General features: G+C 40.0%; 1 protein-coding gene across 2 annotated transcripts in view; it reads left to right on the plus strand.

The window, feature by feature from the left end:
- The first annotated feature begins 2,005 nt into the window (after positions 1-2,005).
- The window catches only part of fgfrl1.S (fibroblast growth factor receptor like 1 S homeolog), a 141,549-nt gene continuing 129,945 nt past the window's right edge, over positions 2,006-13,609 (plus strand). The window contains exons 1-2 of one of the 2 annotated variants that reach the window (XM_018243001.2): positions 2,006-2,398; positions 6,694-6,786. In XM_018243001.2, the coding sequence (XP_018098490.1) occupies positions 6,726-6,786 (61 nt within the window). In that variant the 5' untranslated portion in view covers positions 2,006-2,398; positions 6,694-6,725. The remainder of the gene's footprint in view (positions 2,399-6,693; positions 6,787-13,609) is intronic. The other variant, XM_018243002.2, reaches the window with a different exon arrangement.

The following is a 13,609-nucleotide window of genomic DNA, read 5'->3' on the forward strand; positions in this document are numbered from 1 at the left end:
CTACCTATCCCATGGCAATGTGTCTCCTCCTCACAGCATTGTGTGTCTGTGTGTTCCATAATGTGTATGTTTGTCATAGTTGTGCGTCTGTCTTCTCTGCAGCAATGTGTGTATTTATATCCATCCCAGCCAATAGTGTGTGCACATCCATTCCAGCTTTGTGCATGTGTATCCAGGGCCACCATCAGAATTTGCGGGCCCCATACAAATTTGTGGCAAGAGACTGGTACAAGTAAAATAAAATCCTTTGTGGCCAGCCCCCCGAAGTTAAAAAAAAAATTTGTGGCCAGAGGCCCCCCCCCCAAGTTAAAAAAAACATCAGCTGCCAGGGCCAAGTTAAAAAAAATCAGTGTCCAAAGACTTAGGCGCAACTTGGCTCCTACTTTGAAGCAATTCAGCTCCTGCTGCTGCGCAACTTGGCTCCTACTTCAGTGCAGTTTGGCTTCTATTTCGTCACAACTCAGCTCCTACTTCGGCGCAACTCGGATCCTACTTCGGCGCAACTCGGATCCTACTTCATCACAACTCGTCTCCTGCCGTGGCACAACTCGGCTCCTACTTCGGCACAACTCGGCTCCTGCCGTGGCACAACTTGTCTCCTGCCGTGTCACATCTGGGCTCCTACTTCGGCACTACTCAGCTCCTGCCGTGTCACAACTCTTCTTTGAAGCAACTTGGTTCCTGCTGCAGTGCAACTCAGCTCCAACTTCAGCGTAACTTGGCTACTACTTTGGCACAACTCGGCTCCTACTTCGGCACAACTTGGCTTCAACTTGTAATAATGCTGGGCCCCCCTAAAATATAGAAGCCATTGTACCCCCAGTGTCCCCCTGAGGGTGGTTCTGTGTGTATCCATTCCACAGCCGTGTGTGCCTTCAATAAGTATATGTGTGTATCCAGTCCATAACAATGTGTGTGCTTGTCCTTTCCACACCCGCACATGTGTGTAGTAGCCATGCAGCATTTAGTGATATGTGTGTGTCTGTGTGTACATGACTGTGCACAGCTGTGTGTGTTTACCTAGTATGAGTGTGTGTATAAATATATAAACCTACATACACACATCTGTGTTTAGCTGTTTGTTTGTGAGCATTGGAGCAGGTCCGGACTGAGAATTAAGATAGACCCTGGCATTTCAGGTGAATACAGAGGCCCAAACAGCCCCCACCAGCCCACTAAATACTGACTTTCTATGGGACCTTATAGCAGCCCCTCTGGCATTTGCCAGAACCCACAGATTGCCAGTCCAGGCCTGCATTGGAGGCTGTGTACAAATAGTGTATGTTGCATATATCAGTGATGGTATTGTTCTGTGAGCACAGTATATTTATAAAGCCTGGGTGAGGTTTTGTGTCTATAATTTATATTTAATTGTATGTGTGTGTGTGTGTAGAGTGAAAAAGTATATGTATTGCCCTGCGTGTTTGTATGTGTCTCCTTGTGTAATGTCTGTGACTGTGTGAATATCTGTGCCAGGTGTGTGTGTGTAGCTTAACATGTAACAATGTATAGCTGTGTGTGCTCCCAGCTTTGAGGAGGGTGGGGGGTCTAAAAATCTAAAAAAACGAATACTAATGCATTGTAAGACTACTTGTGTATAGTTATTGCTAATTTTTTGTCTCATCTTTCTATTCAGGCCTCTCCTAATCATACTCCAGTCTCTTATTCAGATCAATTCCCTGTTTCTAGGGTAACTTGGACCTTAGCAACCAGATACTTCACTGATCTGTGTGTAGTAGTGACTGAGCTGTGTGTAGTAGTGTAGTGACTGAGCTGCAGTGTCAGTGTGTAGTAGTGTAGTGACTGAGCTGTATGTGCAGTTGTGTGTGTAGCAAACATCTCGCCCACGGACTCCTGCCCATCGCCTGCACACAAGGGGACTCCTAGAAGAACAGCTGCGGCGCGCTGGGGGTTAAGCTCAGGTCAGGCGCTGATTGGCTGCGGGGAGGAGAGAGGCTGCTGAGCGGCCAGAAGTTTTCAGTGGGCGTGGCTTGAGCTGCAGCCTGCGGTCCCCTGAATCACAAAGCCTGCGGGGAGGCGCACGGACAACACGGAGCTTCTTTCTACAGCTCCGAATCCACTTGGTTTGGTTCCCAGTCACACCGGCACCTCGGGCCGCACAGACACGGAGTGGGAGTCCCCGTGTGTGACATACAGACCTGTATATATATATATATGTGTGTGTGTATAGAGTGAGGGACACCCCAGCGCCTCAGCCTCCTCCTCCTGTCACCCCCGGGGAAGCGCCTTGTTGTACCGGACTCGCTGCAACTCAGCCGGGATCATTGGGAGGAGCCGCACATGGGGGAGACAAGGGATTTACACTGACCTACTGCTGCTGCTACTGGGGGATATAATTGTGTCTATAGGAGAAGATCCCACCTGGGACCTGCTGGAGGTGAGTCACATCATTGTGCTGATCCCAAACAACTCCCGGCGACCCTTGTATGGGGGGGGGGACAGGTTATCCAATGGGCTTATTATCCAGCTATACATGATGTACTGTACAGTATTACTGGGTCACCTCCATCCATCCTCCTCACACTCACTCTATGACTCCCCCAATAACTGCTGCTCACATTGGATCCCCTGCACTCACACACTCACACTTCATTGCTACAAAACGGCTCCAACAACGGCTGAAACAAAGTATCCCTTGGGCTTATTTACTACATATGTCCCAAATCCGTCTGTCCCCTTCCTACCTACTTGTTCTTTTCCTTCTCTTCATACTATTCTGTGCGTTTATTGGTAATTTAAATGTTTATCTTCTATCATCTATCTTTGTCTGTCCCTTTATCTGTCATCTATCTCTATCTCTCTCTCTCTTTATATCATCTATCAATCATCTATCTATCTATCTATCTATCTATCTATCTATCTATCTATCTATCTATCTATCTATCTATCTATTGATCTATCTATTATCTATCACTATCTATCTATCATCTATCTATCTATCTATCTATCTATCTATCTATCTATCTATCTATCTATCTATCTATCTATCTGTCATCTATCATCTATCGATCTAACTATTGATCTATCTATCTATCTATCTATCTATCTATCTATCTATCTATCTATCTATCTATCTATTATCTATCTGTCTATCTATCTATCTATCATCGTTCTCTCTCTAAATCAGTAGCTTTATTATCTACATGTTGTTATATCATCTATCTTTTCTATCAATTATTTCTAACAATCAAATACGTATCAGCTGATGTATTTATCGTGGATTTGGATTATTTATGACAATATAGACTGTGTATAAGTAACTGTGGCTCCTGTGTATGAAAATGTGCCCGTGTGACAGTTCAGCAATGAGTTCCCCGAACAGAAGAGGGATTGTGGATAGAGTGAATGCTTTATGGTACAGAAAGCGAAAGTGAATGGCCCTTATGATACAATGATCCAAATATTGGGATGTAAAGTAGCAGGTTCCCCCCAACCCCTCTGATAAATAAGCGCTAGTTGTTCCGTAGAGAGACCCAGCGGGGCTCAGAGCTGCCATGTGTCTCAGGCAGGATCATTTCTGCTCTGTCTCCTGCAGCTCAACAGTGAGCTCGGCCGATCTGCTCTATGCGCAATGATGTAGTTGTATAGAACCTTTTGGGGGAGGTGGGGTTTCATTGCACCCCTAGTAACCCCACAGCTGCAGACATGTGTTAGCTCCATATATCACTGTCATTGCATTCTGTAATGCCCAATAATCCCAAAGTACTGCTCTCCCAGCCCTCTGCTTTCCCTCTTCATTACAGCCCCCCTGTACTGATTGACGTCCTCATCACACTGCCCTGTACCCCCACTTTTTTGGAATTTAACAGAAACCCCCTGTATAAGTCTACTATTAGGACCTCTCATTCCTGCAATTTCCCATTGTACAATATTGCTAATTATTGTTTCATATTAATTAATATTTCATTCATATATGAATCTAGTATTCAGATATAGATCGTTATATATAATTAGTTATTTTTAGCGTTGTTGCACTGAATTTCCCAGAATTCCCCCAAAGCCATCCGCTGTACAACGGCATTTTGAGGGCCCCTTTCAGCAGCCCCTGTTCCTCATCAGTCGGTCAGACTAAATCAAACGAAAATGCTATGTTATGAATGTTGCCATTCAGTATAGTAAAAAAAAAAAAAAAATCAGAACTTAATGTTGTTTACTCAGGAATAAAAATGTCCCTGCTTTCATTAGCTAATTTGGGGTCTGACCCCGGCGGACATCCGCACGACCCCATACAGATGAAGTACTGTATTCATCCCCTGGAACTAAAGCCCCTCTGTGCTCTCTGAATAAAGCTTTTCACAGCAGTCACTTTACTGTATAGTGTGTAAGCGCACACACAGCACATGGTTTTTTCCTATAACAAGCATCTTAACCCCTTTGCTGCGCCAAAACAACATCAGGAAAAAAAAAAGTTTGTACCCTCCGGTGCCAAAGTGGTTAAGAGCTCCTGCTGAGAATTTGTAAGCCAAATACAAGGTGTAATTATTTAACTTGTTGGATTCAGTACTTGGATTGTTGTTGTGTGTCCCCGGGGTACGGAGCGTTTAGATCAAGCCCTTTTACAAGTGCCTGGAATTCAGACACTGTTTAGAGAGTGAGAGTTAAAGGGTAATTAATATACTCTTCTGCGCGATCCTTAAGGAGAACTATCGCGAAAATGAAAATTTACTATAAGCTTCATCATACTGAAGTAACACACTTTCTAAATATAATCAATTAAATATTCTGCATTGTTTTTGAAATAATCAAGTTTATCTTCACTATTCCTCTCTCAGCATCTGTTTCTCTTCATTCTGTCTTCATGCAGCAGTTGGGTGTCAGATATTCATTGACAGTTAGATCCAATATATCTTATAGGGGGGCTCCTTTTGCCTAGAAGATGTATTAGAGCTCACTCTATTAAAATCACCAGACATCATGTCTCTCTACATACAGGAGTTGGGTGTCGGATAATCACTGACGGTTAGATCCAATATATCTTATAAGGGGCTCCTTTTGTCTAGAAGATACATTAGAGCTTACTCTATTAAACTCACCAGACATCATGTCTCTCTACATGCAGGATTTGTGCAAAAGGCAGTTATTTTGTTACATTTTATGTGTACTGGAATCAGTTATTTGAGTGAGCTCTAATACATCTGCTAGAAAAGGAGCCCCCCTATAAGATATATTGGATCTAACTGTCAATTAATACCCAACACCCAACTCCTGCATGAAGAGAGAATGAAGAGAAACAGATGTTGAGAGAGGAATAGTGAAGATAAACTTGATTATTTCAGAAATGATGCAGAATAACTGTTTATATTTAGAAAGTTTGTTATTTCGGGGTGCTGAAGCTTATATTATTTTATTATTATTATTTAATTCATTGTATTTACAAAGTTTCTTATTTTAGTATAATGAAACTTATATTAAATTTTCATTTTCGCAATCGTTCTCATTAAATCCACTTGTCCCGTCACATCCGTGGCTAGCAGAATCAGCCTCACTTCTAGGGAGCATCGCTTTCACTAGCAAATAAATGACAAAATCAGTCCCAACACCGGTGGAGTTTACAATCTAATCTCCCTGCCGCAGGCACCTGCTCTAGGGGGCAATTCGTTGGAAGTTGTCGCACCTTTTACTATGTTTTTGGACTGGGAGGAACATACAAATTCTAGGCAGGTACTTGTAGACTGTGGTTGGAACCAAACCAAAGAACCCAGTAGTTGAAGACAGAATTTCAACGAACTATTGTGCCACAGAAATGCAGCAATAATCAAGAAACTCCATAAGGAGGGTTCCTGACCCTCAGATTCAGTAATACTAACTCACAGTTCCTCCATGCTGCATAATTCATAACCCTCCCCATTGGTGAATAAAGGATAATATTAAAGGGGTGCTTCACCTTCAAGTTTCACCGTCAATTTTTAGGATGTTTTAGCATGGATAATTCTAAGCAAATTTTCAATTGGTCTTCATTATTTCTTTTTAAAAGTTTTTAAATAGTTTGCCTTTTTCAGCTTTCAAATTGGGGTCACTGACCCCATCTACACACAAATGCTCTGCAAGACTACAAACTTTATTGTTACTGCTACTTTTTATTACTCATCTTTCTATTCAAGCTTCTCTTATTCATATTCCAGTCTTTTATTCAAATCAGTGCATGGTTGCTAGGGGAATTTGGACCCTAGCAACCAGATTGCTCAGCTTGCAAACTGGTGACCTACTGAATAAAAAAAAGTCAAAAAAACAAAAATAATGAAAACCAACTGCAAATTGTATCAGAATATCACTCTGTACATCACACTAACAGTTAACTCAGCCCCTTTAATTAAATACATGTGCCATACATTTTGCAGTGTATCGTTGGGGTGCTGGGGTCAAGTCCAAACAGGGTGCTGAATTGTAAGGTGCTTGCTGAGACTCACACACACCTTTGTGCACAAATACTTTAAAAAATCCCTTGTAAAATATACATTTTGTGCACAGGCCCTTAAAAAATTAGAGCAAAACCGGGGGTGGGGGATTGATCCTAGAGGATTTATGTACATGTTGAAAAGGGAAATTAGATTGCAAGCTCCTCTGGTGAAGAAGATAATGTAAAGCGTGACTATGTTCCCCATAAAGCACAGATATCTACACTAGTCCCCTTTTGACCCCCTATTAATTTGTCCTTGTGTTTCTTCATCATAGGTGAATTATTTCTGTGCATCTATCTGTGGAAAATGGAATTGCAATTGGCTCTCCTGATTGTGGGGATAATCACCTTCTCAGACTCAGCAAGAGGTAAGGGTGATAAATATCAGCAAGCATGGAAATTTGTAGCTCCAGTGGAAGTGCCAACCATGGTTTATTTGGTTAAGGTGGATAAAGAGTTGCTTTCTTGAAGGGATTCAGTCAGGATTTTTATGGTGTAGTTTTTATTTCTAAATGACACTGTTTACACTGCAAATAATTCACTGTACAATATAAAATGTCATTCCTGAACCAGCAAGTGTATTTAGTTGTAATATTGGTGTGTAGGTGCATCTCAGGTCATTTTGCCTGGTCATGTGATTTCAGAAAGAGCCAGCACTTTAGGATGGAACTGCTTTCTGGCAGGCTGTTGTTTCTCCTACTCAATGTAACTGAATGTGTCTCAGTTGGACCTGGATTTTACTATTGAGTGTTGTTCTTAGATCTACCAGGCAGCTGTTATCTTGTGTTAGGGAGCTGTTATCTGGTTACCTTCCCATTGTTCTGTTGTTAGGCTGCTGGGGGGGAAAGGGAGGGGTGATATCACCCCAACTTGCAGTACAGCAGTAAAGTGTGACTGAAGTTTATCAGAGCACAAGTGACATGACTGGGGGCAACTGGGAAACTGACAATATGTCTAGCCCCTTGTCAGATTTCAAAATGAAATATTAAAAAACCTGTTTGTTCTTTAAAGAAAGTGCAGAAGTCTGCAAGTTTTATGAAAAAATCATGTTTTCCAGTGACAGTATCATTTTAACCTCTGTGAATTGTAATTTAGCAACAACTTAGGGGCTATAAGCCTGTTTTGTCCCTTAAATAAATAACTGCCCACAGTAACCAGTCTTTAGGGCAACTTCATAGAGTTATAGAGAATATTGTTGCCTTTTCCTTAACGTAATATGTGCTCACCCGGGACAGATGCAGTTTATATTCCTTATCTTCCATTTAACTGGTTGCTGCATCATTGGCCACTATTCTAGGCTGAGGAGGGGAGTCCAAGATAAGACTAAATCAAACAGCCTTGTGCTTTTCCAAAAGGCACAGCAATGACTCTGCCCGTCGGCCATCACCTACCGTGACACTTGCCATTGGGAGATAATCTCCCCATAAATAAAATCACTTCACTAGAAGCCCCTGGGTGTCAGGGAGGTGATTGGTTTATCTGATGAAACACAATGTTATGTGGTTTCTAATGAGCAGCTCGAAGGGCAGTGTTTCTAAAATGTACTGGAATAAAATCAATTTTGCTCTCTTGCTCTCCTGCTTGTGTGGTTACAATAGTTTATGGATTAATATATCCAGAATTCTCCGGACTTGGGGTTTTCCTGATAATGGATCTTTGTGTACTTTGGATCTTCATACCTTCATTCTACTAAAAAAACATTGAAACATTTAAAAACACAGTAGGGTTTAGATTTTAGATTGATAGGGTTTTTTTTTCCATCAACAAGGATTAATTATATCTTAGTTGGGATCAAGTACAAGTTACTGTTTTATTATTACACAGAAAAAGGAAATCAATTTTAAAAATTGGATTATTTGGATAAAATTAGGTATGCACCGAATCCAGGATTCGGCCTTTATTAGCAAGATTCGGCCGAATCCTTCTGCCTGGCAAACAGAATCTGAATCCTAATTTGCATATGCAAATTAGGGGTGGGGAGGGAAATCTCTTGACTTTTCTGTTACAAAACAAGGAAGTAAAAAATGCTTTCCCCTACCCACCCCTAATTTGCATATGCAAATTAGGATTCGGATTCGGTTCGGTATTCGACCAAATCTTTCGCAAAGGATTCGGTGGTTCGGCCGAATCCAAAATAGTGGATTCGGTGCATCCCTAGATAAAATGGAGACGGGCTTTCTGGATAATGGGAAATCAGTCTTTAAAATTTTAATTATTTTGATAAAATGGAGTCGATGGGTGATGGCCTTCCTGTATTTCAGAGCTTCCCGGATAATGGGTTTCTGGATAACAGATCCCACACCTGTACAGAGAAATCAGTCTTAAAAATGTTAATTGTTTTGATAACATGGAGCCTATGGGAGATGGCCTTCCTGTATTTCAGAGCTTTCTGGATAACAGGTTTTCCGGATAACGCATACTAAACCTGAATTATGTGAATCATGGCAATATGCCAAAAACTATACCAAATCCCAAAACAGACTGAATTGCTTACATATTTGTAGCCTTGGGCGACTCCTTAATAGTATCGAATTCAGACCAAATCCACAACCCTTAATTTGTTTCATTTTTGAAGCAAGCCCTTTTTTTAAAAAATTATTTTTGTGCACAAATGAATAAGCAAATTAGGGTTTTGGAATCTGTGTAGTATGTGCCCATTTCTTGGATATTTTGAAAGGATTCTGTATTCGTTTGGATCCGAATGTGATTTGCCAGATTTTGCTAAAACCTGTTAAGTTTGTTGCGGTTGGTTGTCTGGAATTTGGTTGAAATGATGAGAAACTTGGAAACTGTGTGGAGTCTGTCAGTATCTCATTACAGAACAAATATACCGACTGTTGGCTTGTCTTTAACTTCTGAGCCCTCTGCTCAGTCTGAAACAGTAAATGTCTATTTAAGAGATACTCAGAACCAAATCCTGCCCAGTGACTAGCGTTGAATATTCTAATGATCTGATATGCGGCTCTCAGCAGAATCATTGACTTTTTGTTGCTTCATGACCATGAGATTAAATGGAGCATTTAATATATATATATATATATATATAGCTCCAAAGGTTGCCAGCACTCTCGAAAAAAGGAATTAATTTGCCTGGGTGCAGAAACAACAAAATACAACTGTAGAAAGATCCGCACTCACAGGTCTTATAGAGAAAAATAAATAATTTATTAGTTACACAGGACTGACATTTCGGCCTACCCAAGTCCTGTGTAACTATATATAGTGAATAAAGTACCCCCTCTTGTAAAATATAAGGATATTATAAGTTACCGAGGAGTTTCATGACCATATAAAAGTATGAGGCCGAAGGCCGAGTGCTTTTATACAGGTCATGGAACTCCGAGGTAACTTCTAATATCCTCATATTTTGCAACTGGGGGTACTTTATTTATTATAATACACAAATTTCAGTGAGTCATGTGACAGAAATGACATCAGAACTCACCGTTTATAACTGATGACATCAGAACTCACCGTTTATAAGGATATAATTTACAGGATATTCATGGCTTTTGTGTATTTTATATATATATATATATATATATATATATATATATATATATATATATATATATATATATATATATATAAAAATATATATATATATATAATACACAAAAGCCATGAATATCCTGTAAATTATATCCTTATAAACGGTGAGTTCTGATGTCATCAGTTATAAACGGTGAGTTCTGATGTCATTTCTGTCACATGACTCACCGAAACTTGTGTATTATAATAAATAAAGTACCCCCAGTTGTAAAATATGAGGATATTAGAAGTTACCTCGGAGTTTCCTGACCTGTATAAAAACACTCGGCCTTCGGCCTCGTGTTTTTATATGGTCATGAAACTCCTCGGTAACTTATAATATCCTTATATTTTACAAAAGGGGGTACTTTATTCACTATATATATATATATATATATATATATATATATATATATATATATAAATATCCCATAGGTGACGGCACTCCAAATAATAATCAGGATACACAGGTCATCAAGTCATAATCGAGGTTTATTGGTGGACCAACGTTTCGATTCCGTATTGGAATCTTCATCTCACCCTGACGAAGATTCCAATACGGAATCGAAACGTTGGTCCACCAATAAACCTCGATTATGACTTGATGACCTGTGTATCCTGATTATTATTTGGAGTGCCGTCACCTATGGGATATTTGTATAATTGTACAGACTGGCACCCAGCATTTGGACATTGCTTATGGTGTGCGTTCCACGCTCGCTTGGACTATATATATATATATATATAAAAATAAAAAAATAGTGTGAAAGCTGCATTCCCTTAGAGCTGGGTGCCTAGAACCAAAAAGATTTAATACATACAATGAAGGTGGTCCGTGCTCCAAAAACCAGTATTTCTCAAAGTGCTTTATTCTATAAGTTACACCAAGCAGGAGACTATACATATGGAATAAAGCACTGAGAAATAGATATTTGGAGTATGGATCACCTTCATTGTGTGTGTGTATGTATGTATATATATATATACACGTATGTCTTTCCTTGCACGAGCTAGTGCTGTACAGCAGGCTACACTCTCGTCTACTGTTTCCTATAGACATGTAGTGTGTTATTGTCTTATATATCAGTATATTTCTAGCTACAGCTCAAGAACCACGCAGTGTTTTCTCAGTTGGCATTTTCAGCCAGTAGAGAAGAACATGAACCCGACTTTTCTCTAATAAAAATGAGGGATTTAGCCAGATCCTGGATCCTTCCTGAAAGATTCTGCCCAATCCCGAAACTGAATCTGAACCCTCATTAAGCACAAGAAAATTGGGATTAGGAATGGTTAAAGAGAAACATAAAATTTGTGATGGAAAGAAGTGATTTTATGGTTTTGGATTCGGTACGGCCAGGCACTTGGATTCGGTCATATATGAATCTTACTGTAAAAGGCTGAATCCTGAACTGAATCCTGGGTTGGGAGCATCCCTAATAAAAAAACTACTAAAATACCAGGCTGTGCAGTAGGGTATAGGCACTATTGATGTGCCATCAGTTTTTGGCCTTCTTCCCATATAGTAACACAGCAGTCTGCCCTATGGATCTGTACATCGACACAAATGCAGGACTCGGTGTGGTGGAACGCAATAAAATCCGTTGCAAATGGTAAAATTTGGAATGTAAGGGTCCTAAGGCTCCCTGAGCCAAGGGCCATGTTTAGATTTAGAGGACAAAATAAAATTTGTGGGTATGAATGCCCAATCAATGGCGCTTCAGCTGTTGCAAAACAGCTCCCGTCTTTCACCTTTGCATCTGCCATCTTGCTCCACCTTCTCCATTGTGCTCCGCAGGCACCACCTCGCTGATCTTGCTAGTAATACGTTTGCAATTAATCAAGGCCAATGCTTTCCATTTATTAGAGATATCCCTGTCTTTTTAAATGATCTGGTAACCAGGAGTTGCATCTGATCTGGTGTAAGTAGGGGTGCTGATGACCCACAGGAAATATTGAGACCCAATTTCTTCTTACCATGGGGAGGCACAATTATCAAAGGTCGAATTTCGAATTCATGTGAGTTTTTAAAAACTCCCCTAAACTCCTATAAAATTCGAAATTTGACCAATTGAAATTTATTTAAAAAAAAAAAAAATCGAATTTTTCTGACACGGGTGAATTAAATCGACCTGAAGAATCGAATTTGATTTGAATTTAAAGAATTCGGTTCGAGTTTTTTATCTGAAAAAACCTTGAATGTCAGGAAGGCTGCAAACTACTCCAAATTGATCCCTGGATGTCTCCTATTGATTCAACAGCAATTTGGCAGGTTTTAGGTGGAGAATAGTTGAATAGTTCTTAAAGGACCAGTAACATCAAAACATTTTTTTTAAAATTCGTTAGAATACATCGAAAAAATTTTTTAAATCGCAAAGTCTTTATTAAGAAATAACTCACCAAAACTCCACTTGTGCTCCTCTTCAGAAAATGATTGAGCGATCCATCTTTCGGTGCTCGATTTTTCCTTCCTTATAGGAGATAGCCAGGGAGGAGAAATTGAGTGCCGCACAATGGATCATCGCCCTGTCGCCTTTTCTGAAGAGGAGCACAAGTTTCGGTAAGTTATTTCTTAATAAAGCCTTTGCAATTTTAAAGTTTAATTTGTCTTGGTGGGTTTTTTTCTATGTATACTAACAATTTTTAAAGAATTGTTGATGTTACTGGTCCTTTAATGGGCCAGAGTATGATAAATCTTGAAAATCAAATTTTTTAGGGATGCACTGAATCCGGTTCGGGATTCGGCCAGGATTCGGCCTTCTTCAGCAGGATTCGGCTGAATTCTTGTGCCTCGCCGAACGGAATCCTAATTTGCATTTGTAAATTAGGGGCGGGTAGGGAAATCACGTGACTTTTCATCAGAAAAGAGGAATTTTTTCCACTTTTTCCTTTCCTGCCCCTAATTTGCGTATGCAAATTAGGATTCGGTATTCGCCCGAATCTTTCATTGGGGATTTGGCTGAATCCCAAATAGTGGATTCGCTGCATCCCTAGAATTTTTTTAAAAAAACTCTTATCGAATTTGAATAACTCCTTGGTCAAATTTGATAGTTTTGGCCATGAAAAAAATTAGAAAATTTGAATTTTCAATTTGACCCTTGATACATCTGCCCCTTAAAGTGAAGAGGGATTAAATTAAAAAAACAAAACAGGCCTGGAACGTTATCACCCCTGTGACATGGGATTAGTCGGTGTCTTTGCAGCTGTCACGCTGATTGTTCTTAGTGTTTAATGTAGCATTAAAACAACTGGATCTCTATAGAACGGCTCCTCCTTTGTTGTGATTCAGCATTCAATGGCTAATGACTTGTGTTTTCTGCGTAATCCTACCTGCTAAAGCCCAATCTCTGTGTTCTGATCATTTATTCTTTTACTTTGCTGGTTGCTTAATCCCCTCCAGTATCCCACCCTCCTCCACCCCTTCGCCCACTGGCTTTGCACATGATGTTTTTGCCTCGTCGGTCACATTAACTGGAGCCTTCGCTTTAGAAGTGTGAAATTGCACAGATTGTTAAAGAACAGGGGGAAAGAAAATAAACATCAGAAAAAAGAAACACTGCACATCTGGCAGAGCTTTCAGGTTACATTTTGGTGCCGAAAATTGTGAAAGTGCAGTGCGTAATTTCTAATTTGTCTCCTAAACTATCGGTGAACTCGTGAGGA

This window comes from Xenopus laevis, chromosome 1S, assembly GCF_017654675.1.
Source record: "Xenopus laevis strain J_2021 chromosome 1S, Xenopus_laevis_v10.1, whole genome shotgun sequence".
Taxonomy (NCBI): domain Eukaryota; kingdom Metazoa; phylum Chordata; class Amphibia; order Anura; family Pipidae; genus Xenopus; species Xenopus laevis.